The sequence below is a fragment of the Ilyonectria robusta genome, assembly GCF_021365365.1.
Source record: "Ilyonectria robusta strain PMI_751 chromosome Unknown BGZ61scaffold_9, whole genome shotgun sequence".
NCBI lineage: Eukaryota > Fungi > Ascomycota > Sordariomycetes > Hypocreales > Nectriaceae > Ilyonectria > Ilyonectria robusta.
The window spans coordinates 1,483,767-1,503,917 of NW_025764443.1; the positions used below are offsets into that span (position 1 = coordinate 1,483,767).

The 20,151-nt window shown below is 54.7% G+C and overlaps 7 protein-coding genes across 7 annotated transcripts; 2 read left to right on the forward strand and 5 right to left on the reverse strand.

Annotated features, from left to right (window-relative positions):
- Positions 1–3,009: 3,009 nt before the first annotated feature.
- On the reverse strand, positions 3,010–5,393 carry BGZ61DRAFT_240886 (type I 3-dehydroquinase-domain-containing protein). The gene has a single exon (XM_046238343.1). It carries the CDS (start codon positions 5,295–5,297, stop codon positions 3,024–3,026), a length of 2,274 nt encoding a protein of 757 aa, XP_046105004.1. The 5' UTR covers positions 5,298–5,393; the 3' UTR covers positions 3,010–3,023.
- Positions 5,394–7,220: 1,827 nt separating this feature from the next.
- Positions 7,221–8,094, forward strand: BGZ61DRAFT_477926 (uncharacterized protein; the record flags this gene model as incomplete). Its single annotated transcript, XM_046248957.1, has 2 exons — positions 7,221–7,302; positions 7,337–8,094. 2 exons carry the CDS (start codon positions 7,221–7,223, stop codon positions 8,092–8,094), a joined length of 840 nt encoding a protein of 279 aa, XP_046105005.1.
- Positions 8,095–9,510: 1,416 nt separating this feature from the next.
- On the reverse strand, positions 9,511–10,409 carry BGZ61DRAFT_240945 (uncharacterized protein). The gene is made up of 3 exons (XM_046238344.1): positions 10,207–10,409; positions 9,835–10,151; positions 9,511–9,771 (listed from the first exon to the last, which is right to left on the reverse strand). Exons 1-3 carry the CDS (start codon positions 10,225–10,227, stop codon positions 9,681–9,683), a joined length of 429 nt encoding a protein of 142 aa, XP_046105006.1. The 5' UTR covers positions 10,228–10,409; the 3' UTR covers positions 9,511–9,680.
- Positions 10,410–11,329: 920 nt separating this feature from the next.
- On the reverse strand, positions 11,330–11,685 carry BGZ61DRAFT_240957 (uncharacterized protein). The gene has a single exon (XM_046238345.1). It carries the CDS (start codon positions 11,599–11,601, stop codon positions 11,413–11,415), a length of 189 nt encoding a protein of 62 aa, XP_046105007.1. The 5' UTR covers positions 11,602–11,685; the 3' UTR covers positions 11,330–11,412.
- A 630-nt stretch (positions 11,686–12,315) lies between these two features.
- On the forward strand, positions 12,316–14,481 carry BGZ61DRAFT_240965 (histone H1-binding protein). Its single transcript, XM_046238346.1, has 4 exons — positions 12,316–13,184; positions 13,239–13,471; positions 13,529–13,877; positions 13,944–14,481. Exons 1-4 carry the CDS (start codon positions 12,582–12,584, stop codon positions 14,235–14,237), a joined length of 1,479 nt encoding a protein of 492 aa, XP_046105008.1. The 5' UTR covers positions 12,316–12,581; the 3' UTR covers positions 14,238–14,481.
- Positions 14,482–14,725: 244 nt separating this feature from the next.
- Positions 14,726–16,852, reverse strand: BGZ61DRAFT_493895 (U3 small nucleolar ribonucleoprotein complex, subunit Mpp10; the record flags this gene model as incomplete). The annotated part of the gene is made up of 1 exon (XM_046250704.1): positions 14,726–16,852. One exon carries the CDS (start codon positions 16,850–16,852, stop codon positions 14,726–14,728), a length of 2,127 nt encoding a protein of 708 aa, XP_046105009.1.
- Positions 16,853–17,160: 308 nt separating this feature from the next.
- BGZ61DRAFT_451714 (uncharacterized protein) lies at positions 17,161–19,701 on the reverse strand. Its single transcript, XM_046245857.1, has one exon. The coding sequence runs from the start codon at positions 19,408–19,410 to the stop codon at positions 17,425–17,427; it is 1,986 nt and encodes a 661-aa protein (XP_046105010.1). The 5' UTR covers positions 19,411–19,701; the 3' UTR covers positions 17,161–17,424.
- Positions 19,702–20,151: the final 450 nt, after the last annotated feature.

Sequence of the window (20,151 nt, forward strand, 5' to 3'; positions counted from 1 at the left end):
GAGCCGTTGTCCAGTCGCACCATCTTCGGTAGTCTCGGGCCCCACAGCCACGGTGAAGACATATTCGCAACCCTCTTCTGGCGCTCACAGCTTCCCGTCTGGCTCATTGATACACGTGGGCCAAATAGAGCGCTGTAAGTGTGGCCAAGTCGCTTCCTGCACAGTCGAACTTTTCCGGGACCAAACGAGAAAGGAACCACCACCCAAAAGAACTGCCCCATTTTATCGTATCAAGAAGATTAGCTTCGTCTCGCCTGTCTTGTCTTGGGGCGCGGTCGATGTAGTCGGATTGCCTAGGTATACACCCCATTCGCCACCCGTTGTGTTGCTCTGCTCGTCGTTCATGGGACGCGAACACAAGCTAGCAGAAGTTGCATATTCAGATCTAGGACAGGAGCCAACATGTCCATCAGCATGGCTCCCCTGGTTGCATACCAGGTCAAATCTGCAAGCGCTAGATCTACCTAACTCATTGCTCAGCTATACAGCAGGAGCGAATGTGTTGGAGTCGGTTTGGTAGACACCGCCTCAACTACTCGCGATGCCTCCTCTAGACAAGGCCCTCGGCGTCAACTCTCGAGCGCCAATGGGGCTGTGCAGCTTGGATAAAGTCTCTGCTGGTTCAATTCATCTAAAATCGCCATCTCTCGGCTTTCACGGCACTTGGCGGCAGCTCTCGAAAGAACCTCTTGAAGTTGATAGTGGCACGACCAAGATCCTCCGGAACCCCGGACAGTCCTCCCTGTCCAATGTTCCTGTCATACCCGGCGGTTAGGTACCTACTTTACCTTGTCACTTCGCTTTTCCGCTTTTCCACATCTCCTCCTCGTCCCCTTGAACGGCATATTCCCTATCACATCCCCACAGGCCCCCTAGTGCATTCTTCTTCAAGCTCTCAGTGGGTTGTCAGCACCCGATGCAGCCACTCATTTTCTCCCAGTGAGAGTAGATCCCTGGATGCCGACGATGTGCAGGTCTCTACTTGAAACCTGATACATTTACAGTCTCGGTTCTTCCAAGAACGGCATTTTGGTCATCTCCGATGCCATTAAACACGTCACTACTCAATGTCAAGGCGGTCACGTTTCTTCTTGCGCGTTTCGCCCAGTCTCGTGGTGGATGTTCCCCATCCCCTTCGTTATTTACTTCGTGTGTGGGCTGGTGGTGGGTCGAGATGTGAGAGGGAGACTGCGTTAACGCCTTCGCACAGGTCCTGCATGTCCCACATCGCGGCATAAGCATAACTTTGCAAGGCTTCAAGGGGACGCCGAGTCCTCCCCCGTCTCGTTTAACGGCGAACTGTCCATCCCAGCGTCTATTCCGGCAGTGGCGATGGCGTCTTGACGGCGGGTATCCATCCCATCAAGAGAGAGCAACGGGTTGGCCGGTGCCCCTGTCCCGGCGATCGAGGATCCTCTTCATCCGAACTCTTTGGCTAGCTCCGAGAGGTGCATGGTCTTGTCTGTGGTATCCGCCCTTTTCATCTCCTCCGCATACCGCCACTCTTGACCTTGCCTGTTGCCGCCACACATCCCTCCTCTATCTCCACGCCCTGGGTCGCATCGTACCAGCCGATCCAGACGTGGCCAGAGGCAGATCAAGCTCTCCGGCGATCCCATCATGAGGTCTCCGTGACAGACCTTCTCAGACCTTCCCCATTCGCCTTCGGTACTCATTCGACCGATAGCTTGGCTTTCCGTCTTGCCCTCGAGGAAGCACCACATCCTGCACCCTTTTGCCGGCTCGTTTGGGCTCTGCCGGCGCCATCTTGTTCCTCTGGACCGGGTTTTCCTTCCCTCTTCAGATGAATTCCCTCTAAAACCTGCGGGCCCTCGCTCGGTGACGCCTACGAACCCTTGGACGGCGTGGCGCGCTCGTTCACTTGGCCCGCTTGGATGCATTAAACTTGCTCTTTATCCATCATCCCATCATTGTTTCGTCCCCATTCGATGTCAGGCGAGGTTTGCGGCGTCTTGTTTGAGACTATCTCCTGCAACTGCCCTCCACCTGCTGCTTCATTGTTTCGCAGTTCATGTCCAAAGGTGGGTTGCCAGACCTCACTCCAGGGGGGTGGCTCCCAGCAAGCGCCCTGAAACTCACACAGGCTATTAACCCCTCTTCAGAGAGTTGGTGAAATCGAGCGAGTGGGAATTAGCAAGGGTCGGCCATGACGTGTTGCGTGTCGGAGCCTGCTGAGTGCATCCGCTCACCCCCATTGTGCTGCTGTGCTGGACGTGGAGGATACCTGACATATGAGAGGATCAAAGTTGAGCATCTCAAGTGGCGTGGTTGAGGAAACAGGGAGTATTCTTTGACGTCTGTATGCATTTACCTCCGCTAGTTCTTCCTATGATATCAACTGTCTCTTGCCCAGGTTTCAAAGCTCATCGTGTCCAATAAAACCACATTGCAATATGCTCAATATACCAGTGTATACGTAGTACGGTTTATAGAAGATACGTCCTGCTCTTTAAAAATCCAACCTCTCGTCGTTGGGGCCGAGGCCGTTCTAGGCCATCCAAATGCCACATACGGCAAGGTTGCAACCACACCCTCTGAGCCCCAACTCTATGGATCAAAGTCTGGGCCCCATGGACGAGAGCCACTCGCTTCCGGCCTGGTTTGTGAATTCCTCGCTTTTCCTATGCTAGACCGGGGGGAAGCCCCGCCTCGGGCCTGAAATATTGGAGAGCTCGGCTTCGATGTCCAGGGGTCTCTTTGACGTCAAGACCGGCGCTGACGGTGAGAGACAGCGCTTGGCATGGGGCTGCCGTTGGTGCGCTTGCGAAGGCAAGCATATTCCCTTGCTCCCATCCATCTCGTCAGCGCTTCGTCTTTGAATCGATGTCATTTGCCCCTGAGGCCGGATGAGTTGCCCGAATCTCCATCCCGGATCATTCCTCGATCGGGTCATCCGCACAAAGCGCCGACGTCAATCTCGGCTCCCGGGCAGTCTATCCAGACCATTGATCGCTTTGTCCGATCCACGAAATAAGTGAGTGTCGAGTCTACTCCAGTTCTGCTCAGTAAAGGTTGCTGCCGCTGGCTAGTCGGACGAAGCTATACGGAACGTTCTGCCCGACTAGCAGCCGCAGACTCTCCACAGCGGTGAAGGCCGCCACATCAACCGCTCCGTACGCGGCAAAACCACTCTTTTCTGCGATCAGACTTGGATCGGAACTCCTTCGGGAGGATCCTTCCGCCAGGTCAAGGAAGACCTTCTTCGACATCGACGAGCCTCTCGAACCAGCGCCTCCGAATGCCCGAAGCAACATTCCGACTAGGTTACTCTTCTCTGGGCGCAGCGCCGAGACGATGACGAACGGGGAGCTTTCATCGTCCACAGACCGGGCGCGTTGCAGGCTCTCGAGGCTGATGAAAGGTTCGATCGGGGGTGCGTTTCGGGCGAGGGCAGACGGCGTCCGAAATCCCACGGTATATATTTTAGCAATCTTGAGGGCTCTCATGGCAAATATAACAGGTGCAGCATCATCGGAAGAAGATGCCATCAACACAGCCGAACGTCCAAAGTATGCGGAAGGGGCGAGGTCCCGGGTGAGCGTGCTCAGTATGCCTTTCCAGCCCGCGTTATCAAAAACAAGGGTGGAGTTAAGTGGTAAGCCCGACAAGATAATGGGTTCGAGAGAGTCGCTCTGACGATGACGAGGGCTTGACGGGATCGAATGGGGCGACGATGATGTTGACGAAGATCCAGACCTAACAACGATTGTGTCCACTATTCCGATAACACGAGCGGCCTCCGTCAATATGGGCCCGGTGCCCGCATTGAGACTCGTGAAGAATGAACTGTTCTTGGTTATGGTTTGATGCGGTAATCCTGGATTGAGGTATGCGCCTCCAAAGTGCTTTTGGTTACACCATGCCTCCATGCTTCCTGGATTGCTGGGATGTCTGTCAACAACTGCGAAGTGGTGAGGTAGTCCAAGTTCATTGAAACACTTCTCATAGAATGGTGCTTGTGGTGTGGCGCTCCGTGATGCCGTGCTGCTGATACCATATATGGACTTCCTAGGGAGCTGGCCCAACAATGACAAAGCCGCATTGATTTCTGCGGCGCTCATCTGGCCGGGAGCAGCGATTATGGGGAGAAGCGGGTGAGTGATAGGAGTGAAGACGGGATTCAGTGTCCTCGAGAATTGACCAGTTTCGCCCATGTTAACGGCAGAGAATGGAGGGGCATCGGGGTATTCGGATCGCATTTTGGAGCGGAAGTATTCCAACTCAAAGTTCTCGTTGTGTTCGTTGATAATGGCAATCATCTTTATAATGTCCGCGTACCGTTGGGATTGTTGGAACACCTCCTGAGCGTACTTGGACGGCCACCGAAAGGTCCCAGAAAAGTCATGGAAGGCCGACATGATACGGGAGTTTCCCCGCTTCTCGTACAATTTCCGCCTAATGGTTTCTGGTAACCAGAGCTCCACGTCAATATACTCTACTCCCCATTGGATTGCACGGTACAGGTATTCATAGTATATGTCCGGGTTGTCCATGGGGAACCTTCCATTTTCGCGGGTACATCGAGTAGTAAAGATGATGGGGAGTTCTGTGCGCTGGCGGAGAAGCATGACTTGCTCACCCACATAACTCAAACTAGGAATCTCTGAAAAGGATCCGTCCCCAAGCGGCTCCTGTAACAGGTCGACGCGGATTTCGACAGCATCGGCGCCCACAGTCAGAATATCAATGTTGGGCAAGGCGGCGTGGACGTCGGGAAAGGTGGTGGAGATGAAGTAAGTCCTCGGTTTTGCCATCAGAGCTGCATGGTGACTGATCTGGCCGAGAGTAAAAGACGTGAACCTTGCCAAATCGCGGCGGATGAAATGAGATTCGGTATAAAGGAATTCGTAATCGCATTGGGCTGACAGGTGGAGGTCCGGAGGCATTCCTAGGTTGACACAGTGAGCATTGATGGCGACCATAAGCTCCTGATTGCGCGCAGCAACGTCGTCCTTTGCTTGGGAGGCGGCAATTCCGACGACGAAGCCACGGTCATCGGCTGTTACTTGGCTAAAACCACCTCTTATCCTGAAGGGAGCGCCCAGCACCTCGGCGAACACGGACACAATCCGATCCTGTGCGTGTCCAAAGATAATGACGACGATCCTGGTATCTCCAGTCGCTGGTGTGCCGCCAAAAGAACTTTCGTCGAGAACAGGGCTTTGGCTATGTCGATTCACGTCGGCGCTCATGGGACTTGACGAAGACCCGTTCAAGGCGGCATCAAGAGCCGGACCATGAGGCCGGTCGGCCATCATTTGCTCAACAGCAGCCATTTCGTTTTGACTGAACTGGCGAGCCAGGCCCACCTCTTCAGCTTCCTGTCACGACAGTCCTAACGTTGCAAGTTCTCGGTATCCCAAATCCACGAAACAGGGCAAGTCGCATTCCAATCGGGGCCGGTATTTCCCCATGCACCAGCGATTGAGGTGAGGGAGGGCTCGGCGGATAGATATCGGGTCAGTCGAATGCGGCCCGTTGCAACGGCGTGGCGACGTTGCGATCAGGTTGAGGTTCGAGATTGGATCGTGGATTCGGGCTCGGGTTCGGGTTCGGGTGGTTCTCAACGAGGCAGCGGACAAGGTGGAAAGGCGAGATGGCGACGATGGCAGCGACGGAAGAACGGGCTTCGGAATATTGTTGGGAGATGTTGAGCGCAAAGGGTTTGTCGCAAGTGAGGTGTCGGACGCGGCTATGTGTGGGTGCGGGTTTGAATGCGGACCCCTGTGGGGGCTGGCAGACTATGGGGTACGTCAGTGGTGGTGGTGAGAGCGACTGGAGCTCGTGAGCGTGTGTGGGATGGTGAGAGAGAAATGAAGCGGCGAAGCGGTCGAGAAATGGCAGAACATGAGGCACGCAGCCAATAGGCCCCGAAGGGGATCCGTACCTTGGGAGTACTTATGAGAGGGAAAAGTGGGAAGAGCCAGTAGGAGAGTTGAGGGTTAACAGCGCGCAACGTGGAGAGGACGAAGATATCGTATGCGGCGAGGGATGAAGTCGCTAAGGCGCCAAGCGAGGAATATTTGGCCGATGGGGCGTTTGAGCCGGCCAGATAGGGCGTGGTCGGGGCGAAACAAGGGAGAGTATCCCTGACCCGGGGGTGGACTCGAGAGGATCAGAGCAAGCGACCGGGGGGCAGGACCATGGCCAGGCAAAACTCGAGGGCTGTCGTTGGTGGAAGGGAGTCGGGCAAGCGAGCGGCGAGGGTGTCGAATTGTTCCACCACAGGCGCTCGTCATTGACGTGAGCGATGCAGACGAGACAAGCAGGAAAGACGAGTAACAGAGACCCGATCTGGAGGCAGCAACTTGAAGGACGGCTTTGGGTGGTCGCCAGGGCCTTTTCGTTCTGTCTTGCAGTGGGGGGTGCTGCTCTCTGTTGATGTGGGACGTGGTGGGATATAGTGGGATGTGGGATACGCGAAGTTCCCGGGTGAGGTGCGTGTAAATAATGCAAGAGAGAGAGAAGAGGTGCGTTTCTGCCACGAAGGAATCAGATGAGATGGATGTCGATCGTCATGCAAATTTAAACGGAGTTTGGACTAGCAGTGGCGGGCTTGCTTGCATACCTACCTACGCACTTTTGCCTCGGACGAGGTAAGGATGTAGGGAGGACGATGGTAAGTGAGGAAGGGTTGAAGGCATTGGAGGCCTTGCACGGGTTAGATACCTTACTACGTAGAAGGATGAGGATTGGAAATGGCTGGGTGTACGGCAAGCAACTACCCGATCCCAAGTACCTTCCAAAGTCCAACTCCACGGTTCCCCGAGGTTGACTGGTACTTTGCTGAGACAAGAAGGTTGTACCAACTAGCCCACGACTACGGAGTACTACGGAGTACTACGGTACCTACCTTAGTAGTACTTGCTCGATAATGTACAGGGGCCGTGGGGGCAATAGCGGGAGCAATTGGCAAACGGGACGGAGCGAGTGAAAAGAGAATGGGACATGGGACGGAGAAGACGGGGATGGATGGGAAGGATGGGAAGGATGGGACGGGTATGGGGAAGGGACGACGAGGCGCCTTCGATGCTTCCCTGAAGGTCCCCGGATAGGCTGTGAGCGAGCCGCCTAGTCGCCTAATCGCCTAATAAACGGACGACGGCTGAAGGCTCGCAGAGAAACCCGCTCCTCCATAATTACCCCCAATTTACTCGTTCGTTCTATCTTACCCCGAGTCTCGTCCAGAGCGCTCTGTCATGGTCAAGGCGGCATTGGAAGCATTGGAAGAGCAGATGACATGCACCCACCTCCGGTTGCATTGTGCAGATGCCGGGCCGTGTAAGTTATCTAGCTCGCAAGCTGGAACAACCAGCGGCCGATCCTCGCACCGATCGAGTAAGAACCGAAGCCTCGCTGCTGTCGGCCGTTGAACGAACAAGTACGAAGTATAGGCAGGGGAACCGCCCCGAGAGGCCTCAATGCCGCCGCTCAGGCAGCCAATGTGTCCGTTCCGCAAGTGACACGGCCTTTGGATGCCTCGAAACGGGCACGCGGGATGCCACAATGATACAAGATGGCAGCGCCAACAGTGGGAACAACAGTGGAGAGGGGCGCCACTTGGGGGTGGGGACGAAAGGGGACCGGGGGGAAGAGGGGCGGAGGGGGGCACCAAGATGGCGCTGGAAGGCCAATTCTCCAGGCGCTGTGATAGCTGGACTTTGGGGGTCGTCGATTCTCCACCAATCCGTGGCGCGCGTCCCCGCAAATGCTGTTAATGCTTCACTGCGAACCCTTGGGTTGCTCGGGTTGCTTGGGGGTCTGTTTCGACGGGGCTCCTGCCTTTCCCCCGGTCTTTGTTTCATGGCCATGCGACCCGCGAGAGTAAAAGAAAATTCCGTAGTTGCGATGGCGATGGTGATGTCGACGTTGGCCTCGGCCTCGTCCAGGGCAGGAAAAGGACGCCGTAGGGGAAAAAGTCTGTCAAGGGCAACATGGCGCGATTGTTGCGTCTGCCCGGACCCCGTTCCCTCCAAGCTCCCCGGTCTAAGCCTCCTCTCGTTCGTCCATCTTGTTTCGGCTTGTCTAACTGAGACGGGATGTGCCCAAGGAACAGCGGCTTCATTCACCTAAACGGCTCCAGCACACAATGCTAACAAACCTTCTGGCGGACCAAATGTCTACATAGTATGTGGTGTTGTTTTCCCGTTGTTTTTCTTGGTCCTTTTTTGGATATTGGTCCGTTGACAAGTTTCCTCTTCCCCAAGGGTTCATCCCAGGATCAATCAATCTCTGGGTAAATCCATCCTATCATCCCCATCATACGTAGTACGGAGGACGCAGTATACCAGAGTTGCAGGCCTCCGGACCTACCTAATCCCTCCTCGGTTTCAATATTCCAAGGTTCAAAGCTCCTAAGCCCCAAGCTCTCAAGCTCCTCTTCAGCTGCGTCAATAGAACGGTCGCTTGCGGCTTGCCTGTCCAGCCGCCCTTCCCCGGCGGCGTCATCCCATGTGGATACTACGTAGCAATCGCCAATCCCAATAATTAACATACATCATGATATACACCTGAAATGCACGACGGCTGTTGGTCCAGTCACCCAAGCCTCGTGTAATTAGTCATTCCCCCGATAACCAGGCACGCGGGGGGGAAGGATGTGCACATCCATCCACGCGCATGCACGTTGCGGCGTCGCATAATCACGGCCTTTCCGAACTCCGAGTCCCTCAGCAATCGCCTGCGAGACTAGCATCCTCGTCTGGCTCCCGACTTGTGTCATAATGCAATTCCACGGTGCTTCCTGTCTCGGCAAGCCGGCTCGCCCATGGCCCGATTCTCAGAATGGTGAATGCGGGGCCGGGCCTGTCAGTTGGCCAGTGCATCGATATAACAACTATACTCCGTAGAGGTAATTATTGTCCATTGCCAATGCAATGTACTTCGTGCGTACCTCCGTAGCTGAAAGCCCATCTCCATCCTACGTTGTATAGCGTAGCTCCAATCCCTGCTCGCTTGGAAGCACCGGCCGCAGGTCGCATGTCGCATGTCGCACCTCGCGTATAGCCATTCGGCTGGGTCGAGGTTTGATTAATCTCCATCCTCTGGCGCCTTGGTCAAAGCCGGCTGTGGAATAGCTGGAGGCTATTCCTATGCCCGTCGTCCGTTGAGGCCCGGTCGTGTCTCCGGCGTCTCGGGCCCATGCCCCGCCAACCGCAAGACCACCGGCCACGAATCTCTCCGGAGCTGGCCCACAAGATCCACGACCAACTATTTCCCACGAATGAAACGTGCTCCGTCTGGGTCCCTGGGGATCTGGGACCAAATTCTCTTGGGACGGAACAATGAGAGGCTGATGATCCTCGGCGTATCATCGACAGTCTGGTATCGGTTTCTGGTGAGTCGACAATCATGTCCGCCTGATGCACTGCAGGTAGGTGAGAGAACACGACGGGCTGCAGGCCCCTGGAATTCTGCACCTATCTCGACGTCGACCAGAAGATGATGCAATGAGACAAATACGAGACAAGGATGGACACGACCCGGCATCAGGTTGCGATGGCCAAGGAAGACGTGATTGACATTGAAAGACGCCCACTAGGTAAGGAAGGACTGGACTGCATTGCATCTATCACACACACATACATCCACACGCGCACTCTCGAGCCCAAACACAACTTGCCCGGATGCTACTCTGCACGGAAAGCTTAGATTCGCGCTTATTTCTGAGACCACGTCCCGATCATGTTACCCTCCGAGTCGATGAGCCTGGAAAAGAAGCCCATCCCGCCTCCGATCTCCGTCTTGGGGCTGTGGACAAGTTAGCCTTTCCGTCAACATGCCCGGGCACCGGCAGGATCCGGTTTCACTCACATGGCAGTCTTCCCGCCAAGCTCGACGGCCTTCTCAAGCGTCTCGGCGCAGTCGACGACGCACAGGGTCGGCAAAACTGGACACGGCCCCGGGTTGCCGGGGATGTGGTTGATGACCTGGTTCTTCCCGTCCACATGCAAGAGAGCTCCGTGGAGGGTCTTGCCCTTGGAGAAGAAGTGCATGCCCTTGACACAGTCGCCAACGGCTTGGCGGGGCTCGTCGGAAAATTCCCATCCGAAGAGCTCCGTGTAGAACTTCTTGGCGCGAGAGACATCAAGGACAGGCACTTCCAACCAGCACATCTGGCCAAGGGCTTCCTGTGGTGGTTGTTAGCAACGCTGCTTCAGTCTTGGAAGAGGGACGACGCAATACTTGAACAAGGGACTCGTCCATGTTGTCAATGTTGGAGAGGGAATTGATCAAATTGGTATTGTACGAGTGTCGGTGTGGTTATCAGGCCCGAAGAGACTCTTTTGATCTTGAGTTGTCGAATGGCTACAAAATTCTATCGAGGTGGTGTCTCGTCCTCGCCACTTTATACCCAGAGCTTGACGCTCGATGCTCACACTAACTCAACAGCAAGGTTCAACCACCGTTCAGTTATCCCATCCTCATTCCTTTGTCTAGCAAGCCCGCTACTCGAAAACTCCGTCAGAGGCGTTGCTGCCTGACCATGGCTTGCCGTCAGGCCAATAATGATGCACGCAAAAGCAACGAGGAGAGGGGTCGGCAGGGGGCACATGACTTCGTGTCTGAGTCGCGCTCAATACGGCTGGGATGCGACGCATACGACGCGCCAATTCGCGCCGTGGCTGCGATTAGGGATCGTGAGAGGACGCCCCGCGCGGGGTTGAGACTCACCGACTGACACCAAGTTTGCGTCCGTTACGCCTCTAGCGTGAGACGAGATTACAACCGAACAACTTCACGACAACATTACGACGCAATCCACGGGCGTGAAGTCATGGGTATATGACGGCTGAGGATGCTCACGCAGCGCATCTGTTGTCGCCGAATGTGGTGACTAGGCGTTTCCACCCAACGCACCGGTGTCAAGTGCGACAACCCTCTCATTCAGACGCAAATTTCTCTCGCATGGCATTTCCTTGTCTTTCTACTTTCTCATCATCTAACCCTTCTCCTGCTGAAACCCTAGCGACGACGGATCTCTTCTCATCATAATTTCGAGCATGCCGACCTTCCGATCAGCCGCATTACCATTCCAATCATTTATACCTGGTGGTGTGGGACCTGTATCCCTTGCAACACCGACAATTATAGATTTGAGGTCCAGGAAATCAACAGGTAGTGGGTCTCTCCACATCTTGGTTCTGATCGCCTCGATCATAGGTCGCAATAAGTATCGCAATAGTCATGCCAGAGGCCGCATATGCAATTTTCGAATTACCAAATCGCACGACTTCCGGGATCATTACAGTATCCACCTGCTTCGTTCCATTCTGCAGCATCACTTGCCCTGCTCCGCTACTACCGAGGAAATGGTCAAGTAGCAACTCGAGTCTTCTTCGATACCAGCAATAGCATCTGGAGCAATGCCATCCGTGTGGCATTGCACTTCTAATCATTTTTTACCATATTCCGGAGGAACGAGTCCCCAAGGGCAGAAGTGTATAGTGTTGTCAGGGTTCGTGATGGAAAGCTGACACCATGAAATGAGACATTGACCAACCCTCGAGTGAAATCTATGTCATGTTGCCGTTGTGCATCTCCGCGAACCCTTGTGACCGAGATATTATTAGCAATCATGTCACCCGTGACATTGAATTTGACTGGCGTAAACGTTACCTCGCGCTGAAACGCGCTGTAGCTCTTTCCAGTCACGAATTCACACATGTACTGAGATGGACTTCTAACAGCCGCCAGTACAGTAACAAAATCGCTATTTAGAACTCCCCAGGTTGGAAATCCCGCCCATTCGCCATTCGGGAGCGACCCCTGGGCCCAGAACCCAGGTGGGGCGTAGATGCCACCAGGTGTGGTGACTGTATCTGTTGTATTAAAGGCAAGTCGGCTCGGTTCGTTGTATGAACATGACACCCCTGAGGAGTATTCATTTTCGAGGAATGTGTAGTTGAAAACGGTCGCTTTGGTGGTCGCATCTGAGCGCTCGGGCTCTACCAGGCCAATGGTTGAGGCAACGCCGTAGGACTGACCATGTTAAATAAGTGCAGTGTCGTGGAATAGATGTGTCGCATAAGAGGCCTGCTCCACTGAATCGATAAGTGACCATGACAACTAGTGAAAATTTGAAGTTGAAATAAAACAGAACCAAAAACTTGAATGGCGTTCATTGCTTCGAATAGCCTAGGAGAATTATGATATCAAAACATCCAAGTCAACTGGTTTGCGATGATATCACCATGGCTCAGGATCCATGCTGTAGGGTAGGTCTGGACGTAATCCTGTTGGTAGGTAGAACTCCGCAAACGAAGCTTGGCAATTCAACAGCTGTTGAGCTAAGCCTGGAGCAGCTCTTAAGCTGTGCCCCACTACGCGTTTCTAGGCCAATCATGCGCGCAATAATGTACCTAAGAAGCCGATCCTGAAGCGCGTCATACCACCTGCGTTTTGCCTTCAGCGTGTCGCAAACTAACTTTCGTGCTGTCGCATTTTTACATCTTCCACGCCGACAACCAACCTTCATTCCCCTGGACATTAAATACATCCCACAATTCATCGCCATCTCCAATTGTTTCATCTTCCCCATTTTCCGACCAAGTTTCATCATGGCCGAGCCCACTGAGCAAACCGCACCCGTCGTTGACGAGGTCGCAAAGCCCGTTGTCGAGGAGACGAACCAGCCTGAGGTTGACGAAGCCATCAAGCCCGCCGACAAGGACGACTCCGAAGCTGCGCCTTCGGCACCCGCTGCGCCCGATGCCGTCGAAAATGCTACCGATATAGATGCCGCCGATGACGATGTCAAGTCCAGGAAAGTTACTCTCGCCGACCTCTGTGCTAAGGGCACTACCCTCTACGCCCAGAGGAGCTACGAGGAGGCCACCGAGATCTTCTCCCGGGCCAGTGTCCTGCAAGCCGAGATTAACGGCGAAACCGCACCCGAGAATGCTGAGATCCTCTTCCACTACGGCCGCAGCCTGTTCAGGGTCGGCCAGAGCAAGAGCGACGTCCTCGGTGGCCCCGCCGCCTCCGACAACAAGAAGAAGGCCAATGGCGACTCAAAGCCCAAGAAGCCCGAGGCTGCAAAGGCAAAGCAGGATGGCGCTGCCGAGGACAAGGAAGAGGCGCCCAAGAGCGATGTCGATGCTAAGAAGCCATTGTTCCAGTTTACCGGCGATGAGAACTTTGACGAATCGGACGAGGATGAGGTGAGTGGACACGAACATCTGCTCATGCCTGGGAGATGCTAACATGGTCTCTAGGGTGCCGATGGCGACGAAGAAGAGGAAGAGGATGACGACTTGGCTACTGCATTCGAGATCCTTGACCTTGCTCGTGTGTGCTACCTGAAGCGCCTTGAGCAGCTGGACCAGGAAGAGCAGGCCGACAAGGGCAAGGAGGTTTCCGAGGGTGATTCCCCCACCGCCAAGCACATCAAGGAACGTCTTGCAGACACTCACGATGCGCTTTCCGAGATTTCCCTCGAGAACGAACGGTGCGGACATAAACCCCCGACCTCTACCCGGCTTGTCTAACGCCTCATTCTCACTAGATACCCCAACGCTATCGAGGATGGCCGCATATCCCTCAAGTACAAGCTGGAGCTCTACCCAGAAGAGTCAGAGATCATTGCCGAAGCGCACTTTAAGCTCTCACTGGCCCTTGAGTTCGCCTCCGTCACCACAGCCGGCGACGACGGCTCCAATGCGAAGCGCGAGGAGATGGATCAGAGCCTCCGTGATGAGGCCGTCACGGAGATGGAGCTTGCTATCAAGAGCTCTAAGCTCAAGCTGCAGAACAAGGAGGTCGAGCTCGCAACTATGGCATCCCCCGAGGACAATGAGTTTGCCCGCAAGTCTATCCTTGAGATGAAGGAAGTTATCGGTGATATGGAGCAGCGTGTATGTCTTTCTCGCCTTTTAAACCCCACCAAATCCTTGAATGTGCCTTGCTAATAGTAATCCTAGCTCGTTGACTTGCGCAACGACCCCATTGACACTAAGGGTCTCTTGGGTGATGATGCCAACCCCCTCGGAGGCATCTTCGGTGCCGCGGTCGGCCAGTCTGCTACCGAGACCAAGGCCCGCGTCGAGGAGGCCAAGAAGACTGCTACTGACCTGTCAGGCCTCGTCCGCAAGAAGAACAAGGAAGGCACCCCTGTACCGGCCCCGGCTGCCGCGGGGTCGGAAACCAACGGCAAGCGCAAAGCTGAGGATTCTGCCGAGGACTCCGCAGCCAAGAAGACCAAGGTTGAGGCATGAAATGCTCAGCCAGAACAAAACGAGAGAGCACAAGAAACCCGATGCAATGGTGTGTGCAGCCGGCAGATGGCTAGTTGAATCTTTTGCTGAAAATCGGAGTTGGGAGCCTTTGAAAGATGATTAAACGGATGGGATGACACGGGATGGGATGGGATGGGATGCAAAGCCGAAGCCGTGGCCGGGCGATGTGCTTGGGGTGATGCTGTACGAGGTCGAGGAAAAGGGACTTGATATCGCGAGTCACGGAATCTGTTTTGAGTAATGTACAATAATGATTTTTTTCTTGCTCTCGGTAACTGAGGTGCCCGCATGACGCCGAAATAAATCGCCAACAAGAATCATAGCCGTGGCAAACTCGTGGTCCATGATGATGCTGAACAAGGGGATGAAGCCAGTATAGATTGTGTGATGAAACATATATATCGAAAGGCGAAGACAAAGATTCTTTGTATTATAAATCGCTCCTAAACGCCGTCCTTCCGGTCCATCTACAGCTTGAAGTTGCCACTCGAAACGGCCTTGGGCGCCTTGGCCTTCTTGCCGTCGACGTCAGTGATCTCGCCCTTGCGGTTGATGACCTTGACGCCGCCCTTCTTGAGCTCGGCGATGGTGTCGCGCTTCATCTGGGCGCGGCGGCTGATGACCTTGTTGCCGTCGACGCCGCCGGCCTTGCGCACGCGCTCCTTCTCACGGCGGCGGCGGGCCGCCTTGTCCTCGCGCGACATCTCCTGGCGTGCCACGGGCAGGCCGCTCTTGGAGACGATCTCGCCCTTAGCTGCCGTGTCGGCGCCGGCCTTGTACACCTCTTGGGGCGCCATACGGCTGCTCTCGCCGGCCACGCCCTGGGCCGTTGTGGGTTGGGCATCCTCCATGGCCACGGTGGCGACGTCAGCAACGACGGAGAGCGTCGGCGCAGCGGGCTTGGGTTTGTAGTGCCAGCTGCTAAGGGAGTCGAGGCGGGCGCTGACATCCTTCCACATGGCTTCGACCTCCTTCTCCTCGCGCTGCAGCCTCTCATCCGACTGGCTGACGTAGTTGTCTGGGTCGGTGTTCTTGATGTGCTCCTCCTCGTAGAGCTCGGCCAGGCCCTTGGTGGCCTTGCTGTCGTCGAGTTCTACCAGTCCACGGCGGGTACCCGCGGGCACACCCTCAATGTCGGGTCGGCGGCGGATGACCTCATCGAACTCCTGGGCGAGAATGCGTCGCTTGATGAGATCCTCGATGCCCTCGGTGACCTCAGGGGTAATGACAGGCACGGGCTTGCCGATGTGCTCGAAATCCAGGTCTTCTTCCAGGAGGGAGTTCATTGGTCGATCGACCGCAGCTGCCTCACCGGACATTGCCCACTCCCGTTTGGCGACGGATGCAGCCTCGAGCTTGCGGATCTCCTCGGCAAGCTTGGCTTGTCGGCGCTCGTGGGCAGAGCGGCGCGACTTGGGGTCTCCCGCAGACACATCGGACAAGGCATCATCGGAATCCTCTTGTTCTGATTCGTCATCAAAGAGATCTCTGCGGACGTCGTCAATTGCCCTCTGGACATCGGTCTCATCTGGTTGCTTGGGCTTAAAGTGAACAGCCTTCCTGGGCTTGTCGCCCTTGTACTTCTTAGAGGGTGGTGCAAAGAAGTCTTTGTAGTAAACCTCATTGGCATTGAAGTCCATGCCTTCATCTTCCAGGGCATCATCCATGTCCTCGTCTTCGCTATCGCCTTCTGGGGCGTCGAGAGCCATATCTCCAAACGTAGGTCCAGCCTCGTCGTCATCGTCGTCCTCTGCATCTGATGTTGGGTCGGCATCTGCAGTTTTTTTCGAGGCTTTGGGATTTTTCTTCGAGGGGGCCATGGGATCAGCTTCCCAATCCACCTCTTCATCATCGCTAGCTTGGTCGGTGTTGGGATCTCCCCTTGCGTCCTGGTCCTCGAACCACTGTGTTTGCTTGTTGAAGTCGTCGATGGAGAAGAAACCGTCGTTGAGACCATTAAGATCTTCGGTATACTCATCAGCAGGCTCATCGACGTCATCGCCATCTTCGTTATCGTCGTCCTGCTCCTGTCCCTCAACTTCCTCTTCGTCTTCCCAGTCGTCCTCCTGGCCATCCTCCAATTCCTTGCCTGATATTTGATTCTCGCCATCCTCGGCCTCCTCATCGGACTCACCCGATCCACTCTCCACGTCCTCATCGTCTGATCCGACCTCGAAGCCATCCTCTCCAAATTCGAGCATCTTGGAGTCGGATCCGTTCACACCATTCATCACAACCTCGTCTCGCTCCTCCAGTTCGGACAGAGCCTCCTCCGAGTACTTCAAGACACCACCGATGATCCTTTTGGCCTGCTGCCACACTTGGCCCGTCTCAAACCCATCGATGTAAACCTTGCGCATCTTCAGCACGTCATCGGCGTTGGCGGCCCTCTTTCGCTTCCGGTTTTCCTTGAGTCTCTCCTGTTGTTCGTCTCCGACCTGTGATGCAAAACCCTCTAGCATATTCTTGACGAGGTTGAGGGAGTCAGTCGGAATTGCGGCCGTGGGCTGGAGGAAGGCATGGCGGTTGCCCTCGCGAAGGCTGTCGAGCAGGGCCAGGACATGGCCGTTGGCCAGAGAGTCGGGAGGCGCCATGATGGACGTGGCAGTCAGCGTGTGCGACGTCGAAGTGAGAGAGGGCGATGTCTCGATGGCCATGCTCTGCTCTGCTGTCGGGCGAGCCGCGTCGTGTTGTCGCTGAAATTTGCAGCTTGGAATAGAGCAGCTGGAAGCCGAGAAAGTCGAACGCCGCTGCGCGATGCGTGCGATAGGGAAAATTTTTGGGAATGGGCGGCTTGGCCCCGCAGCGAGGGTCAGAGGACTGCCCCGCGATTGGTCAATCAAACCCTGGGCGACCTGCGATAAGACGACAGAGTCCGATAAGGAGAACATTTCCGGCCTTATTGACGTGAAGTGTCGAGCAGGGCAAAACGCAAGGCTCCCGATTATATTGAGATAGAAAAGATAGCTGTAAATATCAATTATAGGGCCTCTAAGACCCTTGATAAATGTGGAATTAGCTTTCTATTGAACGAACGCTTAAACGACTGAGAGTACTCCGATTCCGAACCCATTTGAAGTGCAAGTCTTGTTCCAACTCCGAGGCGATTCACCGTCTAGGTACTATCCAGAGAGAAAGACGTCTTCAAACTCGATACCCAACAGTCTCAGTTCCCCCTTCGACCACCGGTGGTCATCAGTGTAATCTTCTGTTTCTTCTTCTTCTTACCGCCACCTCCGCCACTCCCGCCAACTCCGATGTTACCACCACCGGCGCTGCCACTGCCACCACTGGTGGTCTGGCTGGTTGCGTGGCTCTTCTCTGCCGCCTCCATGGCCTGAATCTGCATGACTAGCTCCTCAGTCCCAAATAAGTCTTCATCCTTTAACCAACCGTCGTTGGCATTTGCATTACGGACTGGCCCCAATTCTGGTGATCCATTGATCACACGTGTACCCCAAACCGTCCTTTGAGTCGACGGGCTTGTTGACATCGAGGCCAGAGTCTCAAATCCTGGTCGGGGATCTGGAGGCGTAGCGTTTGGGTGACCGGCTAGAGGCTGAAACTCCGACAGGTCCATTGGAGGCACATTGTCGTCTCGGAGAGGCTCGGCAGTCCTCGGGAAGCCTGCCGAAGTCCGCATGGCTGCCGCTTCAAGGCGCTCCGCTTGGAGACGTTCCCGTTCCTCCTGAGTCTCCTTGTCGCGATTCCGTTTCCGTCGACGCTCAATCTCGCCTGAAAATGAGGCCAGCGTCTCCGCTGGTACAATATCAGTCCAGTCGCATTCCAAGAAGCTGACAACACATCCACGAGGCAGATGGCCCAGATACTTGGCCCGTTTGCGCATTGCATCATCAACCACATGACCCGTGGAGATATGCTCGACACGGGGCAATAGAGTTGACGGGAATGACGAAAACGAACCGTACTTGGTTTTCAGGATCCGAATATCGAGGGGGGAGAGGTATAGATGTGGCGGCGAGCTGTAGAAATAAAAGTCGGAGTCTGATGATGGCTTTGCCGGATTTGACTGCTGTACGACTGTTGACATTTCAGCGATGGTGAGGTCTGTCAACTTCTCCTTTGCGGTCGTGATTAATCGGATCGCCTTCTGGGTCCATTCTCCATCTTGTCCGAACAGTGTCTCATCCTCTTTCGCTTGTTGCTCTAAAGCCGAAATCTCCTCCTCGAATTGGGCAGCCATGTACTCCACGGAGCCCTTCAAGATGCGCGCGTAGTCCAAGACATTGGCGGCAAAATGCCACGGGATATCCTCCCCAGAGTTCAACACGTCTGCACCGCCTTCTCTCGGCAGGGCCAACGTAGAATTGACATTCCTGGCCATTAGACGCAGCACTACGTCGTCACCAACACGAGGCAGTGGGCTTTCCTGGCCCGCATAGAACCGTACCGGCCGCACATCCTGCAAGTAAATGCTGTCCTCGCAGATAGGGCACTTCTTCCACCGGACTGCCTTTACGGACTTGCCATCACCTTCACCGGAGCTAGAGTTCATGAATCGGATCAAACAAGGCAAGCAGAAGATATGACCGCATTTCGCCATCCGGGGCGCCACCGGTTCCGAGAGGCAAATCGGACATGATGAAGTCTGTGACTCGCTTGAAGCCACGACCTGCATCACTAAAGTCCAATCTAGAAGCATGTCGGGGTCTGATGCATTCTTCGTGTATGCGCCTTCTGGAGAAACAATGAAGCGATAGTTGGCGTGGACATACCGTGCCTTGTCAGCAGCATGGTATCCAGACCCAGGCCCCCATGTCGGATTCCGACGATACGATCTCGCATGAAAACTGTGGTCCTGGATCGGCCGAGGAGTCGAGTAGTCTAGAAGATGTGTAATGGAAGTCTGGCCCCGCCTGCTCGAAGGATTTCTCATTGCCCTGAGCTCGGCCATGGCATCGTATTCGTCCAGTGTGGTATTTGCCCTCTCTCCGGGCCCGGGTCGGCGCTGGCTTCTATGCTGTTTCCGGGAACCTTGAGTCTTCCGCGGGATAGACTGAGAGAATGAAGAACCGGCTTGACTTGGTCGACGAGAGGATTCGAAGCTCGAGGTCGTTGGTCCGGCTTGGGCGGTTGGAGGGTTCGATGGTACTGGAAGGGACTTGCCCACAATCGAGTTCACTGGGTTCATGATCAGACCGTTTAGGAGTAGATATCTCGACCTCTCCTGCGATGAAAACGAAGGCTTGTTCAATCGCTCGATCGACTCGGAATCATGCCAAGCGGAGATAAAGCGAGTGCCGACTCGGTTGCCCCAACTGTGGCCAGGGCGCGTTCGAACAACGGGGTTTGGTAGGAAAGGGTTTCCGGGTAGATATGATTGGAGAAAGGATATAGGTTGATTTGAGGAGGTTGTTGAAGATGAGAGTCTCAAAGGGTCCAACTGGGACGGACCCCGAGGATGGGTGGAGGTGGATCGAGCGAGTCACCCGGCGGGGCAAATCGTGATGCAGTCGGGACGGCGGCATCAGGGGCATGGCGTTACTACTTAGTCATCACAAGGACAAATCACGTGACATATCGCGTGATATTCTAATTATGACTGCCTCGGAAGTGCAGTTGAGGTATCGTGACGTAGGTAATTCAACACCTCAATTCTCAAGTCCAACATGCAAGATTTTTTTTTTCAAGATGAGAGATACTATGATACAGAGATTCCGATATCATCAAAGCACGCGCACAAAAATGACAATGAATTAGGTATATGACGGTGATCCAGGGCCTCGGTGATCTCAACCACTCGCTTCTCATCTCAATCGGATCCAGGGGAATCATTGACAAATGAAGACACCAACCCCAAAAAACAAAAACAAAGTGTTGCTGAAACGAAAGCGTCACGACGTTAGCTCATCTTGGTTCGTTCCTACTTCGC

Coding starts and splice junctions, on each gene's coding strand:
- BGZ61DRAFT_451714 (XM_046245857.1), bottom strand. CDS start 19,410: ATGAACCCAGTGAACTCGATTGTGGGCAAGTCCCTTCCAGTACCATCG.
- BGZ61DRAFT_240945 (XM_046238344.1), bottom strand. CDS start 10,227: ATGGACGAGTCCCTTGTTCAA. Junction 10,152..10,206: donor TGGACGAGTCCCTTGTTCAA/GTATTGCGTCGT, acceptor CAACCACCACAG/GAAGCCCTTGGCCAGATGTG. Junction 9,772..9,834: donor CTTGGCGGGAAGACTGCCAT/GTGAGTGAAACC, acceptor ACTTGTCCACAG/CCCCAAGACGGAGATCGGAG.
- BGZ61DRAFT_240957 (XM_046238345.1), bottom strand. CDS start 11,601: ATGATTGCTAATAATATCTCGGTCACAAGGGTTCGCGGAGATGCACAA.
- BGZ61DRAFT_240965 (XM_046238346.1), top strand. CDS start 12,582: ATGGCCGAGCCCACTGAGCAAACCGCACCCGTCGTTGACGAGGTCGCA. Junction 13,185..13,238: donor ACGAATCGGACGAGGATGAG/GTGAGTGGACAC, acceptor CATGGTCTCTAG/GGTGCCGATGGCGACGAAGA. Junction 13,472..13,528: donor ATTTCCCTCGAGAACGAACG/GTGCGGACATAA, acceptor CATTCTCACTAG/ATACCCCAACGCTATCGAGG.
- BGZ61DRAFT_240886 (XM_046238343.1), bottom strand. CDS start 5,297: ATGGCTGCTGTTGAGCAAATGATGGCCGACCGGCCTCATGGTCCGGCT.